The sequence below is a fragment of the Falco punctatus genome (assembly GCF_963210335.1).
Source record: "Falco punctatus genome assembly, chromosome: 16".
NCBI classification, from domain to species: Eukaryota; Metazoa; Chordata; class Aves; order Falconiformes; family Falconidae; genus Falco; species Falco punctatus.
The window spans coordinates 3199528-3218956 of record NC_137596.1 but is presented as its reverse complement, the minus strand read 5'-3'; the positions used below and the strand labels follow the sequence as shown (position 1 = coordinate 3218956).

The following is a 19429-nucleotide window of genomic DNA, read 5'->3' as shown; positions in this document are numbered from 1 at the left end:
AATGGGGGTTTCTCTGAGCTTTTTTCCTCGTGGCACTCTTTGGGTGTTTCATTGGCTCCAGTCAAAGGCGCGTCACACCTCCTATACTTTGGCTCTCTGGGTTTGTTGAAGGACACGCATAATTTTCTCCGTTAAGAGCACTTACTCCAATCTGTCAGCGGAGAGGAAAGATCCCTCTATGCCTTGTGAATGTATCACAGAGCCATGGGCTGCCTGCCGTGTCTTAGACTCTCCTGGCCCTTTTGCAAGGGCCCTCTGAAGGATGCAGAGCAGTTACTGGTTTGCTCTTCTGGTCAGTGGGAGCTGGACTCAATGTCTGGTTTATGTGGATCTTAGTCATTTTGCAGGTGAGGAAAACACGTGCAGACAACCCATTGATACCTAATGATGCTCCCTCTGCATCCCCTGCTGTAACCTGCTGCAAGTCAGCACTAGTAGAGGTTTATTTGCATTGAAGCAACAGAATGACAAAAATCCAGGCTTTCACTTTTCTATTTGTTTCCTGCCTGACTGGAAAAATCCCTGTCTCGCCTCTCAAAGACAAAACCCAAGGGAGCTCCCTGCACATTGGGTCATCACCAGAGAATGAGTGCTGAGCTCTTTTCCCACTTGAGCTGCAGACTGGTGTCAGCTGGGGATCAGCTGCTGCGCAGGGAGGCATCATGCTCTGAACAGGGCGTTGGTCCCTTGGATGAGTCTGGATGAAAGCTGGAAGTTTTTTTCTTGCTTTTTAGGGTGATGCCTGCAGATTTGCTGAGGTGCTCGGGTATAAGAGGAGGATGGGAGCTCACCAAAAGGCAAAACTCAAGCTAGTGTGCTGCACCAGGACTGTTGCAAAACTGAGCAGCAGCACCGGCAGCTTCAGTATGCCCTGGGGAAGGAATAACTGGATGTCGAGTTAGAGTCAAGGAGGAAAGGGAGTAACCAACAGGCTATCCATAGCTTCTGTGATGCCTTGAGGATGACTGCAGAAGATGTCTTGTTTTTGGATGGTCTTAGAGTAGGATTGGTTCCTCTGTGGGGATGGAGTGAGGTGGATGTATCTGTTTCTTTTTCCGGAGAAGGCTCTCCTGCACCACCACTTGCTTCAGACAGGCCACACAAAGCACAGCTGCTTTTTTTTGAGCTTTCTCAAACGCCTTTGCCTACAGACCCATGAGCACTTGCCTCTGGGGAGACTGGGCAGCAAAGCACCCTCTCTAGAGGGTTTGGGTTGCACGTGGCCAGCCCTTCTTGTAGCAGCACCTAGGTGGGTTTTGCTGCCCCAGCATGGAGCAGGGAGGGCAGCCTAAGTGAGACCAGCTACTGTTTCTTCTCTGGATGGACTGGGCTGGCTGGGTGATGCCAGGAGAGCTATGTGCAGGGCAGGCAGAGGATGTGGGGAACGTGGGGGGCTGGGACCCTGAAAACAGCCTGTTTCTTTCAGCTCCTGGCAGCATGAAGCACCTCTCTCTCCCTCCAGATGTTCGCTGTGTTTATAGCTGCTGAAGCAAGAGACTGAACTCTCTCATTAATACGTTTCTCTCTCCCTTTTGCTCTCTCTCTCTCTCTCTCTCTCATTGAAGCCAGAAGTCTCAGCTCAGAGGTTGCAGCTGGAAAGGAGCTGGGGGTGAGGGGTGGGAGAGAGAAGGGAGGTGTATGCAAGCCTCCCATCCCATTCAACTCCCCCTCTCCACTTTCCTCCCCCCGAATCCTCCCAAAATACACATGCCCTGAAAAAAGAAAAACACTAGCAGATTTTTTATTTCAGAAAGTAAACACTTAGGCCATGGGGGTCTGGAGGTTATGGGAAAAGAGGAAACCATTGGGCTAATCAGGCCGGGACACACTTCCCCTGCTGAAATAAACCAGAAATCATTGCATTACAGGGCGACGCCGTGGTTAACCCTGGTGCTGCCAACACAGCTGAGCGCTGGGGAGCTGCAGAGAGCCCATAGCCTGCCCACGCGTTTTCCCCTCGTCCCTGGTTTTTAGCCAGGGCGAAGCGCTGATGCGGAAGGGGAGCCAGCACACTCAGAAGCAGCCCTTTGGCATGCCGGCCCTTTGGGAATGATCCGTTGGGAATATTTTAGTAGGAAATGAAACCTTTTTTTCTATGGTTTATGAGCCATCCTATAGAATTTCATAGTTATTCTTGCCTGAGAACTCTGCCTGACGGTTACAAACCTCTGCAGAGAGGAAATCTTTCTCTGCTTGAATCAGCGAGATTTGGGGGTAATTTCTGCAGAGCTTTGAACAGGTTTCAGAAAGCTTTTTTTCATCCTTGCTAGATTTGCATTAGGTGTATAAACCATTAGATTACTGATTATTTGGTTGCAGACCTTTCAGGAAGGAATCCTTCCTGCTGTCTTTTACTCCTGTGTTTGTAGAGCACCCAGCATATGGGATCTGGCTGTAAGATGGGAGGAGACCCCTGCTGCTGCTGCAGGACAAAGAATAGCTGTAGTCCAGGTGTAAGTGAGCTAATGGGTCCTTTGTACCAGCTTTACAAAGAGATCTCAATTTACCCTCTCTAAGTTGGCCTTGGACTTCCCCTGGCTCCTTTCACAGTCTGAGTTGCGTACTATAAATGGATGCTCACTACCATGTACCACACATTTTGAGATCACTGCGTCTATCTGTGCTTCAGAAAGGCTAGGCTGGATCTGTAAGCACAAATGTTTATCACCGTAAATGAACACTAGAGATTGTCCGTCACTGTGAGCCTGGGTCTGTTTGATCAGAGCTCCTTGCTGCGATTGCTGACTCCCTTTACAGCCTGCCAGGCTGAGATTTTCAGAGAAGACCAGCTGGGTTTTGCACCCAGCTCCCTGTTTCATCCAGGCTGCTTTAGAAACCCCACATCTTAGCATGATGCCCATGCTGACACGGTCTGTGAGGGAGTTCATCGCATAGCACCCTAAGTTGGTGCTCTCCCAAAAGCCTTCCCTCTGCTAGCAATTACTTGAGAGGGAGCATGACTGAAAGCAAAAGCCAGCACGGAACACTTCGTAGCCAAGCGAAAGTGATCTTTTCATTAACAGCACCCTAAGGTTTTACCTCATCTGTTACAGTGTAAAGGCTGGCGGTGAAAGGTGCCGTCACCGGTTCCTTGAGCCATCAGCCCAGCTCTTGCAACATTCCCACCAGAAGGCAAATCCCCAGATAGGGAAAGGTAGGGGAGCTGCAGACCTGCCCTGTCCCACCCTGCTATCTCAAGAATGCATTTGAACAGTAGCTGTTTCTGCAGCCTCTGGAGGTCGAGGCTTCAGATGGAAATCAAGCTCTATGGAGATAGTCCCACAGGGCAAATTTCAGAATTTGTGAAGCTGGTGGTCAGTTCAGATAAGCCCTTGAGAGCCCAGATACTTTATCTGAACCTTATCTGAGCTATTTGCATCACTTCAGTCTGAGAAACCGAGCTGTCAGACGTTTGGGGAGGGGGGCAAGTTGCATTAGGATGGTCTGTCTTTTTTTTTTCCAATTGTTATTTCTAACATATGGACACCTCCAGGAGGATTGGACTGTCCTGTGCCCCATGCAGCTCAAGGAGCTTGTATGCAGGCTGGATGGATGAAGAGCAGGAAGGAGAAATACCATGCTTAGAGCCATACAAGATTAAGGACAGGATTAGGACAAATATTCTTAAAAGCCCTGTAAGGGTTTGCATCTCTCTGCTCTCTTTCTAAAATTGAATAGAAATAAGGTCAAGCTGCTCCCACTGTTAATTGTGGATGGAAATGATTCTTCCTTCTCAGAGCAGACCCAGGTCTGAGCTTTCTCAAACATGGTGTGCTTTCTGCACCTTGTTTACTAGACCCTGTTTTGCTCACGTCTAGTTTCTCACCTTGTCTGGAGCTCCTGGGGGGCAATATGGGGTCAGTGCTCTTGCTGCTTTCCTAGCATCTCTCCTCTTCATTCCTGCTTTTCAGCAGTTAACTGTTTGACTGATAGGACCCTGCAGTGACTGGTCTGTATAATGCAACATCCTCCTCCCAGACAGCGGGGCAGTTTCTTTCACTTGAGCTCTCAGTCCTAGTGGCTCTTCCCCAGCATCCACAGTCTTTTTATAGAAGAAGAGTTCTCAGGAGTGGTGGATTTAGGAGATCTGGCTGAGATCTTACAGCTGGGATTTGGAAGACTCTAGCTACATCACTTAACAGAAAATCTTTAGGCATCCAAACCCCATTGACTTCCATTGGACTGAGATGCCTAAATCATTCAAAAGGCTGCCTGTGAGCCACTGCATAGCAGTTTCTCACGTTGGAGATGCAGATGATTAATTCATTGCACATTTTATTGCGATGCTTAATTCATTGAGGTCAGGCGAGTGGCTGGAATTCCCTGGAGAATGTTGTACAAGTGCTTGATATTGTAAAAAAACAACACCAAACCCCGACGTCTTACGCGATACCAAGCTGCTAGCATGGCTGCCCCCTTGAAGCTGCCTGCAGTCTGCTGAACACGTGCTGGAGTTTACACAGCCCACGGGATGGAGCTTCCCCTGTGGGGTTTTGTATCAATAGGCTTTGAAAAAGTTCCAGCGGGTCAATTGTTGGCCATTTCACAATAGATGAAATAGGGTTTCTCTCTCTGCAGCTGGTTCCCGGGAAGGGAGGCTGCCTCTCTGGCAGCAGGCAGGGCTAATGAGGTTGTGTGTGTACGACGGGAAGATGGTTTCTCTGGTTTCGCTGCAGAAGAGCCATGGGAGACTTGCAGCAAGCAGCTTGCCGGCCTCCAAATGACTCGAGTGAGGTGTGGGAAAAGCTGGGGATGGAGGGTGGAATTTGCATGCAGGCTGTTTTTTTGGCATTAGGCTTATGAAAAGAGATTCTCAGCCAGCATGAGCGGCGCAGGTCCATCCTTTGGGAGCTGCCTTCAGAGACCTCTGATCCCTTCTTAGAGGCAGGGCTCCTCTTTGGGTGTTTTTTCTTCCCCTGTGATGCTGCAAGGGCAGGTTATAATTCAAGGCCAGGATCTAGCCTTTAGACCCTGAAGCCCACCGTGAGCCTGCAAGAAAACAGGGTTGGCTTCAACCTACTCAGTGGGAACGCTGCCATCGATTTCAGCAATGGGGAGTGGATGGGTGCACACACAAAAAAGCAATATAATGAAGTTCATGACAGGACTTCCCTTCCTGGAAAGCGAAACAAGGCCACTGGCATGGCATATGCTGTGTGAGCAGGGGCACGCAGGGTGGTAACAACCCTTGCAGATATTCATGCTTCCCGTAGCACAAATGGGATGGAGCAAAAGAAACTGCTCCACCAAAGCAGGGATTTGATTTCTGAGAAGAATTGGGCCAAACTACTTTTCCCTAACTCATCAGCAACTACTCTTCAGAAGTCAGAAATGCCTTTCTCCCCAAGTTTGTGTGATTCACTCTCCACATCCTAAGCTGAAGGGGGGCCAGAGAGCACTTGTTTTGGCCAAACTGATGTCGTCATTGAAGTAGAATAGGAAAAAAAGGAGAAGATGCCCCAAGGGAACCTGTTCATGGAAAAATTCTAATTTGGTCAGTTCCAGGCATCGCACAGAAGAGCCTGTGCTTGGGAGATTTCAACCCTGTTTTGCAGGCTCGAGAGGCATGACTAATTATGGAAAGTAGTGATGGAAATAAAGCTGGCATCTCAGTCCTGCCCTGGACTAGCTCCTTGCCACACTGCAACCTTGGGGTATCTGCATCTCCTGTGAAACATCTCCAGAGACGACCAGACCTTCTCTTCCCTTGCTTTGCATCTAGTTACTGCCTAACCCCAGGAGACCAGATGCTTCCTTTGTCTGGCAGCTTTGGTTGTGTTTCTATCCAGGCAAACAGCTACTACATGAAAGTAGTAGCAGTTTCCCTTGCTTTACAGTAATCAAAATGACAGGATAACACGGCAACCCAGTAGCCTGCTTTGCCTTCCACTTGTGCCGAGTTCCAGGCTGGGTGTCAGCTCAGTCCCCTCTCTAGATGAACTGTGTCTTTTTTACTTTTCTTCTTGTTGCTGCCAAAAGCGACAGATCATTCTGCGGAAATCATCAATATTTTGTCAAAACGAAATCCAAACATTTCCAGCCAAAACTCAGCATTTTCTGGTGCTGGCTGTGTTGGTGCAAAAACAAATCTCCGTGGGAAATGCCAACATGGAAAGAAAATGGAGAAATAGATTGGGCTATTCTGCAGAATACTTCTCCTGGCTCTCTGATTCAGATGTGTGTCTGAGGGGCTGCAAGGCTGACGGTAGTTGAACCCAAGAGCTTCATCTGGACCCCTCGTATGTTTATTTAGACCAGACTGGTGTAAACAGACAGGCTCTGTTGACATGCAAAAGGAGCCTGGTCTGTGCAGTTTGTGCCACAAAGTACGCGTGCACAGTAAGCACCGACACTCGCTCCCTGCTTCCCAGTATTGGGATGTGATGCTTCATCCGAGCTACAGCTTCAAGCTAAGGGAACTGATTTTTAAGGTTTCATCCATCTGCTCTTGCCTTGTTTTATGTCACCCTGTCTTTCTTCCCCCACGTTTACACCTAGTAAGGCTGTCGGTCTGCCGCTGTGTTTAGTGTAGCAGATACTTCCATAACCATCCATCTTCTGAAATCCCTCTCCGTGGGCCTCGCAGTGCTGTAGTCAGCAGCTACAGTGGCACCAGATCACAGTGGGAGGACTTTCCGCTCCACACCCACCTGAAACAAAATGGTTTTATCGGGGTTCTCCCACGCCTGTCAAGTGCATCTCGATGCTCCCCTCCCTGTTGCTGCCGCTCCTCACTTCATTAGCGCCAGAGATGTTTATAAATGGAAGAGATAATATTTTTCGTTTCCAGTTTGGGTTTCCAGGGCAGCCACTTTCTAAAGCACTTAGGAAGTTTAGAGAAGACGAGGTTATATAAACGATTTTTCCCCCCTGGGCTCTTATTAATCAAGTGGCTTGTGGAGCCATTCCCATAGCTTTGGGATCAAGGGCACTAGCTGGGTGAGGGGAGGCAGGCGGTTAATGTAAGACATCTTTTTCTTGGCTCTTACCCTTTTTTTGGTAGGTTTGCGATGAATGAAGCAGTCAGACCTAGCTGTTGGGGTTTGAAAGCAGACAGAGGGCTGAGTAGCAGCTCCTAGGTTACATTCAGACTGTGTTTTCATCTTGACTCTTGTATTAACCCCTTCTAGGCCTTCAAGTCATGTAGTATCTTTTAATGATGAGTTACCTGGCCCTGTTGATATGTCCCCGTAAAATCTGATCATTTGATGTAAAACATTTGCATTCCCCGAACATAGGCTAAATATGATTTTAATAGCAATGGGCAATGGGTTGATCCTTGTCCTTTTATAATAAAACCCTATGGACAAACACATACACACACTGATTAATATATTTCCTGGCAAGCTCTGATGCATTTCTAAAGCTCCCCAGCATTTTCCCACTCAGGCTCACACAGCAGCTGCTACCCAGGATGGCTGTGAGCAGCATGGGTAGCTCATGGGTTTGGGGAACAGGAGCAAGCTTTTGTTCCCATTAGAACAAATCCAAGCTCTGCCTCCTCCTCCTCCTCCTCTGTGTCCTTCCTCCTGCTGTCTCTCCACCATGAGAGCTGAGGAATGGAGTCTTTCTGTTTTCCTTGGGTGCACAGAGCTCTGTCTGTAGCAGCAGGTCCAGCTGTTTCAAGCCTGGAGCCGAAGGTCCACAGGAAATCAGCTCATTAGTCTGTTGACCCGCCTTCCCAGTTTTCCAGCTATGTTCTCTTGGTGTGAAAATAATGATTTAAATAGCCAAGGGTGGAAAATAATGATTTAAAGGAGGTAAAGGGGATATTCACAACTATTGCTGACTGTAGACTTGGCAGAAGGAAAGTGTATTTCTTCCGGGTCTTGGGAGCGTGTGAGAAAAGGTGTTGAACATCTGGAGTGATTTAGCAGTTTTGTGCTGTTGTGTGAGGCTGTGTGCTGCAAACACAGCTCACCCCAAAGAACCGGGATGGGTTGACGGAGCGAAAAGTTGCTCACAGCTTTTAGCTTGAGCAGGTGCAGGCTGGGCATTACAGAAGAGTCATGTCGACCTCCTCCAGGGACAGGTGATGGTTGTGGTGGCCCCTGGCCTCCATGAAGCACTGCTGAGAACATTGCAGACAGCCCCCGTGACTTTTGGTATATCGACGGAATGAATTTTCTTGACTTGCCAGACTCCAAGTATCAGAGACACTTTTTGTTTCATCTCACTCATGATGCTAAAACATGAATCGGGCTTCCCAGCTAAAAAGGCAGATTAATTTCAGCTCATCCACACCTGAGACCTACCCCTCCCACAGAAACCTCCTTGAAGAGGTAAACTAACCAGGCAAAAAGAGGGTTTGTTTACAGATTACTTTTAATTGACACTTCCCCCCCCCCCCCCATTTTAAAAGAGCAATATTGAAAAGTTTTAGCTCAGGTTGAATGACACACCATTTTCCTTGTTTATTTTCTTTTCGTTGTTTTAGCCCGATGAGAAGTGTGTGAAAAAAAACACCAAACCGGTTTGCATCAATCTGGAACATATTTAGAAAAAATATTTATGTCTGCTTTTTTCCTCCAACTACCAGCAAAGCACGAAAAAATAATAAATAAATCAGCTGTTTTCACAACTGCTGCTGCAGGCAGTGGGGGAGTACCCAGGGAAGCAAACCAGTTTGTGTGCTAAACCCCCTTAGATCTTCTAAGTATTCCGAAGATACTTAAAAACCCTGAAATAAGTGCTGATGACGATGCTAATAGCTGTAGATGGGTGACCATACTTCCACTGGTGTCGCAGACCCCTGCTGACCAGCTGTCTCTTCCCCATTTACACCAGCAAGGATTTAGGACCTAGGCGAAGTAATCAGGAGACCCTCTTGGGGAGAGAGGCGTGTTATTTAATTAGCTCTACAATGGACTGACTGGGAGGCACGTGGTGGCTCTAATGGAAGGAGATAGATGTCCTTTTAGCTGGGCTAATTGTTAGGAAATAGCAGAGTCTTTGTTCAGCCCCAGCATGTGGCCTGTGATCTCTCAGAGCCCAGGGCTGCCCGCTTATAATTTTAGACAGATCTATTCAAGCCTGCTCTGGAGCGCAGGGCCGAACAAGACGGGTATTGTTGCCGAGCCAGGATCGCCGTCCAAGAAAACCACCCCGAAAAACCCAAACACGTGTAAAGAGGAATATTTCTCTGTCGTTTATTCACTATCGGGCCGGGTTGCCAAGCGGAGACAATTGCAAGCGAGGAGGTTTCCAGCGCCAGGCGAGGGTTTTTCCTCTTTGAAGCTCACAGGCAGGCGAATCCTTCATGACAGGAGCGATGCAGCGGGCTGAAAAGGTGTCTCCAGTGGCAGAGCCTGCCTGGGGAGGGCAGCTTTAGGGCTTTAATTGCTAGGGTGGGTCCCATCCCCCAATTCCCTTGCTGTGGGCATGGTGTACGTGGGATACTCATGTCCGTTGCTGAATCATCTCCATAGCCTGGCTGTATGCACCTGTCATCTCACGGTCATGGTGGGACATGGTTTGGGCTGGGGGGGTCTTGGCTGCTGGACCAGTGTCTGTGCCTCCCAGGGTCCTGTGCAACAAGAGAGGGAATCTCAGTTCTCTTTCCTGAGCTTTTCCATCAAATCTCTCTCTGGAGAGACCCTGTCAGTCTCCAGCCCCCAGGCTTTTCCTTCGGGACTGCTGAACTGATGCTCCCAGTCCCTTGTGAAGTGGGAAAGTGTTGTTTCATTAAAAAAGGGGAATGGAGGTACAAAGGTTTGTAAGAGGTCATGTGGAAATATTGCTTGAACCCCTATGTCCTGACCACAGCATTAACCTGGGGGTCATTGCAGAAAAGTGTTTTATTTCCCCGTGCTGACCACTTCCAACTGGCTGTGTGCAAGCATGTTTTTCTGGAGGCTGCCATTTGTATACGTGAATATGGCTGTGAATTTGTATGCTATAGGTTGGTGCTGGACTCACCTTCCTTGGGAGGTGCTTGTGTGGCTCCTGGTGCCTTCCTGAAAGTGATATGTGGCTGTTACTTGGTATTTCTTGAATCAGTGGGTCTTTTTTTGTTGTTGTTGGGTTTTTTTGAAAGAGTGAAAGAGCAGGTAAGTGTTAGTGAACACAGTCTAGCTGTTCAGCAGATCTGCTTCATTAGCAACAATCCTATTGCCCCTCCTTCGTAATCCCTCACCTGTTCTCCAGGGAAAGGGATCTCAAGAACCATCAGAAATCGGTTCGTAAGCTCTGTTGCCAGAAGTCGGTGAATGCCAAGGTGAAATCACCAGCAGAGATGTGCTGCTTAAGTCTGAGCTGGCTGCACTTGTTTCTGCTATGAAGGAGGCTGCCCAAGAGATCTGACAAAAAATGAGAGCTCCGACGGGTGAGGTTTGATGTGTATCATCTGTGCGTGCTCAGAGCATTTGTGAATACCAAGAGTTAAACAGCAAAAATCCTCAGGTTATGTTTACCAAGAACTCAGTGCTGTTACTTGAGGAGGAGAGAGAAAACGTACAGCGCTGCAGAACAGCTTATGAGGATTTTCCATCCAGCCAGTTCTTCCAGCAGGGTAACAAGTGAGTGACAGCACCCCCCGCCAACGAAATTCAAGGCAGAATTACATTGCTCAAGCTCAGATTAGCTAATCAGGTTATGAATCAGCATGGGACCTCTGGGAAACCAATAGCAGGAGACACTTGAAGATGCTCAAGCAGCTTGCCAGACTGCTGACTGAGGTACCTACGGCGTGTCGACCGGAGCTGTTGCTCCCTCGCAGCCATGCAGGGATGTGTGCGTGCTGGAGTCCTGACTCCTAGCTGGCCACAAAGATGCTTTTGTGAGCCATCTCTGCTGGGAAGTTAATGAGAGCAGGAGTCAGGGAGGCTCAGAGGCAGCTTCCTCTGGTCGTGCCTGGAGGGCAATCAGAGGATGGTATTGTGGCAGCAGTGTCTTGGGGCTGAGCTGGGGCCTGAAGTCTGGATCTCCGCAGTGTGAACAGAAACTTGCTTTAATGCAGACAGTGCGGAGGATGGGGACTTGCTGTGACTCCAGCCCTATAGTGTGGAGCGGTGAGGGGACCCCAGAGGCCACAGCCATCTGGGTCATGGAGGAGCCAATGCCTTTGTGGTGGTCATCACCTCCTAGCTGCAAATGCTAGATCTGAGAGCAGCCTGCCTTCCCTGCAGACAGCCCAGGAGGCACACGCAGTACGTGCTGACTAACAAGCTCTTCTTTCCATGTCCGTTGCTTAGCCAAAAAGGGGAGGCTGTAGTCACCAGGACTACTAATCCAGCCTCTTTTTACCAGCGTAAAACAACTCTCTGAAATACTTCCCAGCTATTACGGTGCTTGAAAGAATTTCTCATATCATTTTAAATTCCAGGAAAGGTATCTCCCTGGGGAACGGTCATGGCAGCTGCTTGCTCTTTCCTCTTATTGCAGAGGACCACCTCCACACCCAGAGCCACCTCCCTGCTCTTTCCTTTCCTGGAGTGGTGGTGGCTGCTGCTCTTTCCAACAATGTCCCCCTTACGATAAATCCTTTCATGTCTCCATTTCTCCCTGGAATTGCACGACACTTTCCCCGCCCCCGCCCCCTTCCCCTTTGCTCCTGATTTTTGTCTCATGCCCTCTGGATATTGTTTACTTGACAAAACATCAAACCGAAGCCGTGACCGCTTGCAGTCATTAAAAATGCCATGGCAGTTTTGGGGAAGGCTCCAATTTGGCTAATTGTGTTCTGCCATAAATATCCCCCTGCAGTTTTAATTGGATATGGTGTTCTTCATTTCCTGTCCATAACAGCTGGGTGGTGTTGCTCCGCGTTATTACGTAGCCGTTGTGTTTCACCCCAGAGGTGGCCATGTTTTGGTAGCAGTGGTACTAGGAAAAGCTCCTTCTCCTGACTACTGCTTATACCTAATCCTGAGCCTGCTGTAATGAGGACTGGTAAATCCGAGGGAGAGAAGCTGTCCCAGTTCCATAACATCTGGAGGAGAGCCAGCAGCTGCCAATTTGCAAAGGGGCTGTGACAGGAGTGAGTTTGGCCCTGCCAAAGGATAAGAGCTAGCCCCAGCTAAGAGGGAGGTCATGGAAGTGCAGTCCTGCCTGCCTGCATGTTCGGAAATCACAGCAAAAGCTGCGGTCTCATAATACCGTTCCTCGATGCTAAATGAATAATTATTATTATTCTTTTAAACCAAGGTTAGTCAGCGTCCCTGAGAACAATGTGGCATTACTGCCCGTCCTTTCTTTGTTCCAAACTGTTGAAAAACAGTCAGGCTGCATTGTGGAGGGAGGGCAGATGGTTATCTCCGATCAACGGCAAAATCTTTTGGCTATATTAATGGCAGGAGGGCTGTTCTCTGCAACTCAGCATCCTCCCTCAACAGGAGGGAGCCTGAATAGATATAACGTTGAATAACGACAGAATGGAAAAGGAGAGTGAGACTTGGATGTGGAAGAGGAAAGATTTTTCTAAAGCCTGTAAGCAGCAAATAGGAACCAGTTGCTGAGGCGAAGTCATGTTTGGCAGGTCTTGGACTCCAAATGGTCACATCCCAGCTGAAGAAACTAATCAATGGATTCCTTCCATGCCTTCTGCGAACACTGAGCCATTGAGCGGCTCAGCTGGAGTTCAGAGCCAGGGCTTTCATGTTGCAGGCTCTGAAGTGAACACAAATTAAGGCAGCCGCTAGGACAGAGTCGAGCTCGAAGGAGAGATTCAGCTGCCCTGGGAGGAATTCTCAGCCTGCAAGTCTCACCATTCTTTTCCTCCAGTTTGGTTTTTTTGCCCTGGTGCTACTTTTGGAAGCATTTCTAGTTTCCCTGCATGTAGGGGCTGCCATACATTGCACAAGCAAGATGAAACAGAAGTTTAGGGGAGCTTGGAGGGGGGGTGAGGTAGGGGAGTGGAGAAGCTCAAAGCTTTGCTGCAGCCATGCTGCACCAAGCTGTGGCTTAGTGTCATCGGCTTTGCGGGATCAGGGCTGAGCCAGCATGCCAAGAGCGTGTGTATCTTTCCTAATAAAAAACACACGAGCTGTGAGAAAGATCTTTATTAGAGTCTTTGTACCGGTCCAAAGGAGAAGGAGCCCCATTACAGGTGCACGGGACTCTAGCCAGTTCTTAAGACCATAACGCTTGCAGAAGAGTCTGAGCCAAATGCATCCGCCCACGGGAGCAAGGCAGCCGTTGCCTTCTCTGGTGCCACTTTTTTAATCCCACTGGCAGTTCCATCCGGGACCATCTCTGCTTATGAGAGCCTTCTGCGTGGCATCAACACCCTGTCCCTGTCAGCGCCCACTCGGGCGAGCCACGGTGACCTCGCCGTGCGTCTCCTCTTCTGTTTCAGTCTGGGGATTGTGGTTTGCTGCAGGATGCTGTGCTTGCTCTGAGCAGGGTGGATTACCGAGCGCCGCCGAATCGGGGGGGAACACTTGGGTCATTTCAATACGGTTGGGACCGCAGGTGCTTTCTGATGGCTTCATCGCTGCGGCCAAGAGCCCACAGCCAGCTGTGCAAACCGGTCCCCCCCGCGCCAGTGCACACACACGCACACACTCTCCCACACTCACCCCGCTGCAGGATTGCAGTGTGCCTGCGTGCATCCTCGCCCAGGAGTTTGCAGCGCATTGAGCAAAGTGTAGGAAGGGAAAGCTTGTCAGGCTGTGATAACTGCATCAGGTTTCTCTTCTCAAGCCTGCTCTGGAAGGGATCATACAGAAAGGCAGCTGTTTCTCCTGATCCCCTTTTGATTTTCAACTGGAAACGTTCTGCTAAATCTCTCCTCTGTGGTTGCTACCTTCAGTCATTGCTGTCCATCGCGTGCGGGGAAGAGGGGAAAGAAACCCAAAATGAAGGGCAGGTGCAAGCACATTATCCTGTACGGGGAGAGGCAACAGGGACCAAGTTTTATCCTTGCAGCCATCCTCTTTTCACTTTCAGATTTCCAGGTTCATTCCTCAAACCAAGGACCCACCACCTGAGCTTTTAAACCTTGTGTTCTGCCTCAACACAGCTCAGTTCTCCAAAGCACACAGGAATCAGTGGAAGGAGGTTATATATTGGTCACACAGTGAATCACTGGTCCTACTCTGCTGCTGCAGGAGTAGGTTGCCCATAACTGAGCTTGCAAGTAAATTGAAAACACGATTGCCTGTAAAATTGGAAATGCAAGTGCTTGTGAATGGGTGAGACGCCTGAAGGATGAACTTTTGGCTGGAGCTAGCTGCTTGCCCAGCTTTGCTAGCTCTCAGAGTTCTTGCTGGCTGTGTCTTGAGCTATCTGCCTTGGTAAAACCAGTTGCTTGTGCGAGCCAAAATCAGGCTCTCGATTTCTGGCCCCAGTACCTCGCAGCTTCTTTTAGTTACATGAACTTTCCTTCTATAAACACGCCTTAGGCAACTGAGCAAGGCACCGCTGAAGAAGCTAGAAATAACCCTGAGCCGTAACGTTTGCATCTGCAGCTCATCTTTCAGTGCGTTTGAAGGTTTCAAAGGTGTTTGCAAGCAGTACCCTGGTTCATACGGGTTAGCAGGCAGCCTTGAACCCTGGTGGCTGACTCAGGCACCTGCCCTCTTTCCCCTGTTACACCCGGGCTGTTCACTTGAGCCCATCTCTGAGCAGAGCAGCCTGGTCTCTGCCAGTGTGTCGAAGACTGTTAAGACTTTCACAGTGAGAGAACCACAAAAGCTGGTTGCTAATGACTTTTTTTTTTTTTTTTTTTTTTTAACACTTGTACCGGTAAGTTGACATCTGTGAGTCATAATCTCCCTTCTGCTCTGCCGTTTGTGGTCTGAAGTTTGTGCTACCTAAATATAATAAAACATATTTCATGTGAAAAACCCATATTCTTCTGCTAACTTCATGCCGTGCCAGCATGATACTCATCTTGCATCTTGAAGACGTTTTTTATACACTCAGTTCCCAAACCTTTCTGGCCTCCTCTGTAGGATGCACACACCTGTGAACAACCTGGCCGTCACCCGTCACCACACGACTGAGCCTGGGCACCCACGCTCTGCCCTGGCCATTGCTTGTGGTGGAGAGAGCATCAGGCTGCTGCGAGCGTCACCAGTGATGGTGATGTGAGCATGAAGGGGCGATGCAAGTGTGAAGGGGCAATGCAAGCGTGAAGGGGTGGTGTGAGCATGGCAATGTGACCATCAAGGGGCAATGCGAGTGTGAAGGGGCGATACAAGTGTGAAGGGGCAATGCGAGTGTGGTGATGTGACCATCAAGGCGTGATGCGAGTGTGAAGGGGCGATGCGAGCATGGCGATGTGAGCATGAAGGGGTGATGCAAGCATGAAGGGGTGACATGAGCGTGAAGGGGCGATGCGAGCGTGAAGGAGTGATGTGAGCGTGAAGGAGTGATGCGAGCGTGAAGGGCCGATGCAAGCATGAAAGGCGGTGGTTCTTGTCGAGGCAGGCAGGTGAAGGCAACTGGTCTGGTTTCACGACACGTCGGTTCTCGGCAGCCGCCGCGGCTCCAGCGGCGCTTTCCCATGCTAGAACCGCAGCTCTCTCCCCTCGTGTGTCGGCGCTGGGACACCAGCAGAAGTCGCGGTAGAGGCGCAGCAGCACCCAACTTAGTGGGGGATGCGCTGACCCCCCCTCCATCACCCCGTGGCCCCACCTCGCGCTCCCCGCTCCCCGGACCCCTCGCTCCGCCGGACCCCGCCGCAGCGCCGGCTCCGCTACCCGCGGCGCCGGGTGCCGGGGCCGCCTCCGGGGCGGGGGCAGGCGGGTCCCTCCCCGCCGCTGTCACCGCTCGGGGCCGGCCCAGCGCCCTCCCCTCGGCGGCTCAGCCCGGGCCGGGGCGGCGGCGGCGGCGGGGGACGGGCGAGGCGGAGCGGCTGCGGGGGAGCGCGGAAGGGGCGGCGGAGCAGAGCGGAGCGGAGCGGGAGAGAGGAGCGAGGGAGCGCGGAAGGAAGGAAGGAAGGAAGGAAGGAAGGAAAGAGGAGGAGGAGAAGGAGGAGGAGGGACGCAGGCAGGCGCCCGGCCGCCGCTGCCCCGGGCGCCCCGCTCCGCGCACGGCGGGGCTCAGCAGCCGCCGCCGCCGCCCCCCGGTCCCGGCGCGACGCCCCCGCGGCGCTGCCCCAGCCATGAAGGCGGCGGTGGATCTGACCATCATCAAGACGGAGAAGGTGGACATCGAGCTCTTCCCGTCCCCCGGTGAGCGCCCTGCCCTCCCCTCCGTGCCCCCTCTCGCCGGGGAACCCTCTGGATCCCTTCTCCCCCTTTTGCGCAGCGAGGGCGGTGGCAGGGAAATACCAGAGCGGTGAGGGTTGAGGGTTTGTATTTTTTTGGGGGGTGGGTGGGGGTGTCTTTGGGAAAAGGGGACGGAGCGCACCCCCAAGTTGCAGCGGAGCGGCGCCGCCCGGCGCTGCGCTCCCCGGCTCTGCCCCGCAGCACCGCTGGGGGAAGGTGAACTTGCTTCCCGAGCAGTTTTAAGACTTTCCACCCCACCACCACCCCACAGCCCCCTCCTTCTCTTAAAAAACAACCCGCCGCCCTTCCAGCCTCCTTTTCTCCTGGCATCCTTGCGGGGATGTGTGCAAGCACCTCCGCCTGGGAGGCAGGAGAGATGCACTCGGGGGGTTTGGGGTTTTCTACGAGCTCCTCGGTACCCTCCCCCGCCTTTTTCCCGAGGGGGTGACCCACACCGGGGCTGGCAGCCCTGCACAAGCTCCTTATCTGCGATGTATGTTCCCCCCATCCCTTGCTGGAAATATCTTGCGTGGTCCAAACACTCCTTGTATTTGGGAATCCAGACTGCAGCGGTACCTCTAGATTTACCACATTTAAACCAGGAAAGTCCGCTACTTTGATTTCCCCCCCCCCCCTTCCCCCCTTTCTCTGGAGCTGGATAAATGGGGATAGGAAGGGTGTAGGAGCTCTCAGGGAAGATAGCAACACGTTACTGAAACGAGGCGTGTGTTGGGTTTTTGTTGTAGCGCTAAGTTTTAACTGCTGCAGGCTGTGGTTAATGCTAATAGTTGAGTTTTTACCATAATAAGGGCTGTTCACATACTGCTGTCGTCTGCCTGCCTGCTGACCCCATACACTGAACCGATCCTGCCTCGCTCAGTCGAGGGACAGGATGGGGCTTGGAGGGCCTGCAGGGAGAAAAACGGAATTCTCTTTCTGGGTCCAAGAGAGGGTGAAATGAGTCCAGTTGCTTCACCTCTCCCTGCTGTAATTCCTACTGCTCTGAAGTGGTGGTTTGCTGGATTTTGTGCAGTGCCAGTGGGGTGAAGAAAACTAAATTGGAGTTGGGCATTTCTTTGCCAGTTAGCAAGTTTCTAGGAAACCCAGAAAGGGGGCTCAGCTCCTGCCAGGCAATATGATTTCAGGCTGCATGTGCGAAATAAAATGACAGCTGACTGCTGGAGTGCAAGGCGGGCCGGAGCAGCACAGGGGCTTGTGCTCAGACTTAAAATAGATGCTTGTGCAGGATCAGCTCGTCTGCAGAGCGCTCCGGTAAGTCAGCACATGCCTGGGGGTTCTGCCACCAGTGGGCTACATGGTGTCTGATGCTGGGAGAGCGGCTTTCCCATGATCCATCTTCCCCTCTACCTGCATGTAGAAAGAACCTGGTTGCCAGTTACAGCTATTTTGGTGCTCCGTGCCTCTCACAGCAAGGCTGAGCCTGGCTTTCAGGTGTGGGCTCAGAAGGACCAGACTTCAAAATGCAATAGGATGCTGAAGAGGATTTTGCAAAGCACCTGTGCACATTAAATGTGAGGCTCAGCTAGAGCTGAGGACCTGTTTGTGCCTATTTCCTAAAGCTTTGCTTAAAAGAACATTTTACTGGAGACTCATTCTTGTAACCTCGGTCTGTTTGCTTGCAGGGGAAGAAAATGGGATGGGAAGAAACACCTGGTCCATTGGGGCAGGGCTGGGGGGATGTGGAGTTTATTTTTTAGTTCAGACCAAAGTATCTGTTTAAATTTACAAGTCTCCTGGCATGGGTGGGAGCGTGTTACAGAGGCGTCTCTGTTGTTTAGGTGTTTGAGGATTGGATCAATATAACTGCCTTGTGCCTAAAGTGAGGACTCAGTGTTTCGTGCTGCCTTACACTCGTTTTCTTTCTGTGAAAGCTCATTTGGAGCTTATGTCAGCACGCAATTTTTAGAGTTGACCCAAAGTTTAAACTTTGGCAGGAAGAGCGCTGAAAAACAAAAACCAAAAAGGTAAAAAAGAGCTGACTCCCTATTGACTTCAGCTGCAGTTGCTTCTGTTTTGGTGGCTGTGTTAACACTGTGAGCCAAAAAGGTCAATGTTGTCAATTAGCTGGCTTAACCTCATTTCCCCTCTAACTTTTTAGAGAATGCTGAAGCTTTCTTGCTTGGTCAGATTGATGTTGAGAGAAGGAGTAGGGATGCTGGTAGCTTATGTTTCTGGGATCCAGCAATGCCACATGTAGGGGGCATAACTTATGCACATGATTTTTCTCTACTTCTGTTTTGGGGTGCATCTGAGGACTTTTAACTGCTCCCTGAGAGCTTGTTCAGCTCTTGGTCTTGGTTGCTGGATCTGCCATGAAATGTGCCCATTGCCCTTCTTTTCATGATGGGCATTGGCCTCGCCGAGGAGTCCAGCCCTTTGCTCCTTTACATGCCAGCAAGCAGCAAAGCAGATTTACTTCACGGTATCCATAGGGTTAACCTTACGCAGGGAGAGTCGTTACAGGCATAGGTTTTCAATTGTGCAAGACGATTAATGCGCCAGGTGCTTGATGCCCCATAAAACTGCAGAGATGCATTGGCTGCACAGTACCGTCCCCCTCTCACTCCCCTGAAATAAAACCCTGCAGCACGCCACACGTGCAGGCAGCCTCTGCATGGAAAAGTTGGATGGGATTTGCAGTGTGTCCAAAGGGTTTAAAAATAACCTGAAGGGGATGTGAAGTTGTACAAAACTTCCAAAGCCAAATCTCCCCCTGACCCTGCCGCCCCCACTGCTGTTGCCAGCAAGAATGTGTGAGTGAGATGAGTAGGTCAGGAGCCAAAAAACCACGGTGGTGGACTCCTCCTTTTATTTGCAAGTTGTATGTGCATGGGTTTTTATTATAAGGATCTGATAGTATTTAGTAGCATCACTTTTGATTGCAGACATATGACTGATCCATCAATGGGTTGGTGGGACTTGGTTTACTGGCTTATTATCAGACAGTAAAAACCCAAACCATGCAAAAATCAGCCCCAACAGGAACTTCACTGTGCAACTGGTAAACACAGAAAAAAAAAAAAGTTTCCTCAAGTTCTGCAAAGCTCTCTATGCTCTCTCTCCGTGGTCAGAGTTAAAAGCAGCTCCGCAACCCTTGCTGGAAGCTGGCAGTGTGTAATTGGGAGTCCCAAATACTGAGGGGTAGCATTTTTTGCTAATGAAGCTGCTGACTTGCTGCCCCCGAGGCGTACTACAAGGTGCCCTGGAAGGGCTTAATGGCCGGTGGTGATGCTGGGCATTGCAGGTGAGGCAGA

General features: G+C 50.4%; 1 protein-coding gene across 3 annotated transcripts in view; it reads left to right on the top strand.

Annotated features, from left to right (window-relative positions):
* The window catches only part of ETS1 (ETS proto-oncogene 1, transcription factor), a 74626-nt gene that overhangs the window by 13730 nt on the left and 41467 nt on the right, over positions 1 to 19429 (top strand). Inside the window, exon 1 of one of the 3 annotated variants that reach the window (XM_080366617.1) lies at positions 15684 to 16118. The exons of the other annotated variants lie outside the window; for them this stretch is intronic. Within the exon in view, the coding sequence (XP_080222743.1) occupies positions 16049 to 16118 (70 nt within the window). The 5' untranslated portion in view covers positions 15684 to 16048. Of the gene's footprint in view, positions 1 to 15683; positions 16119 to 19429 lie in introns of those variants that run through there. 3 annotated transcript variants of the gene reach the window in all.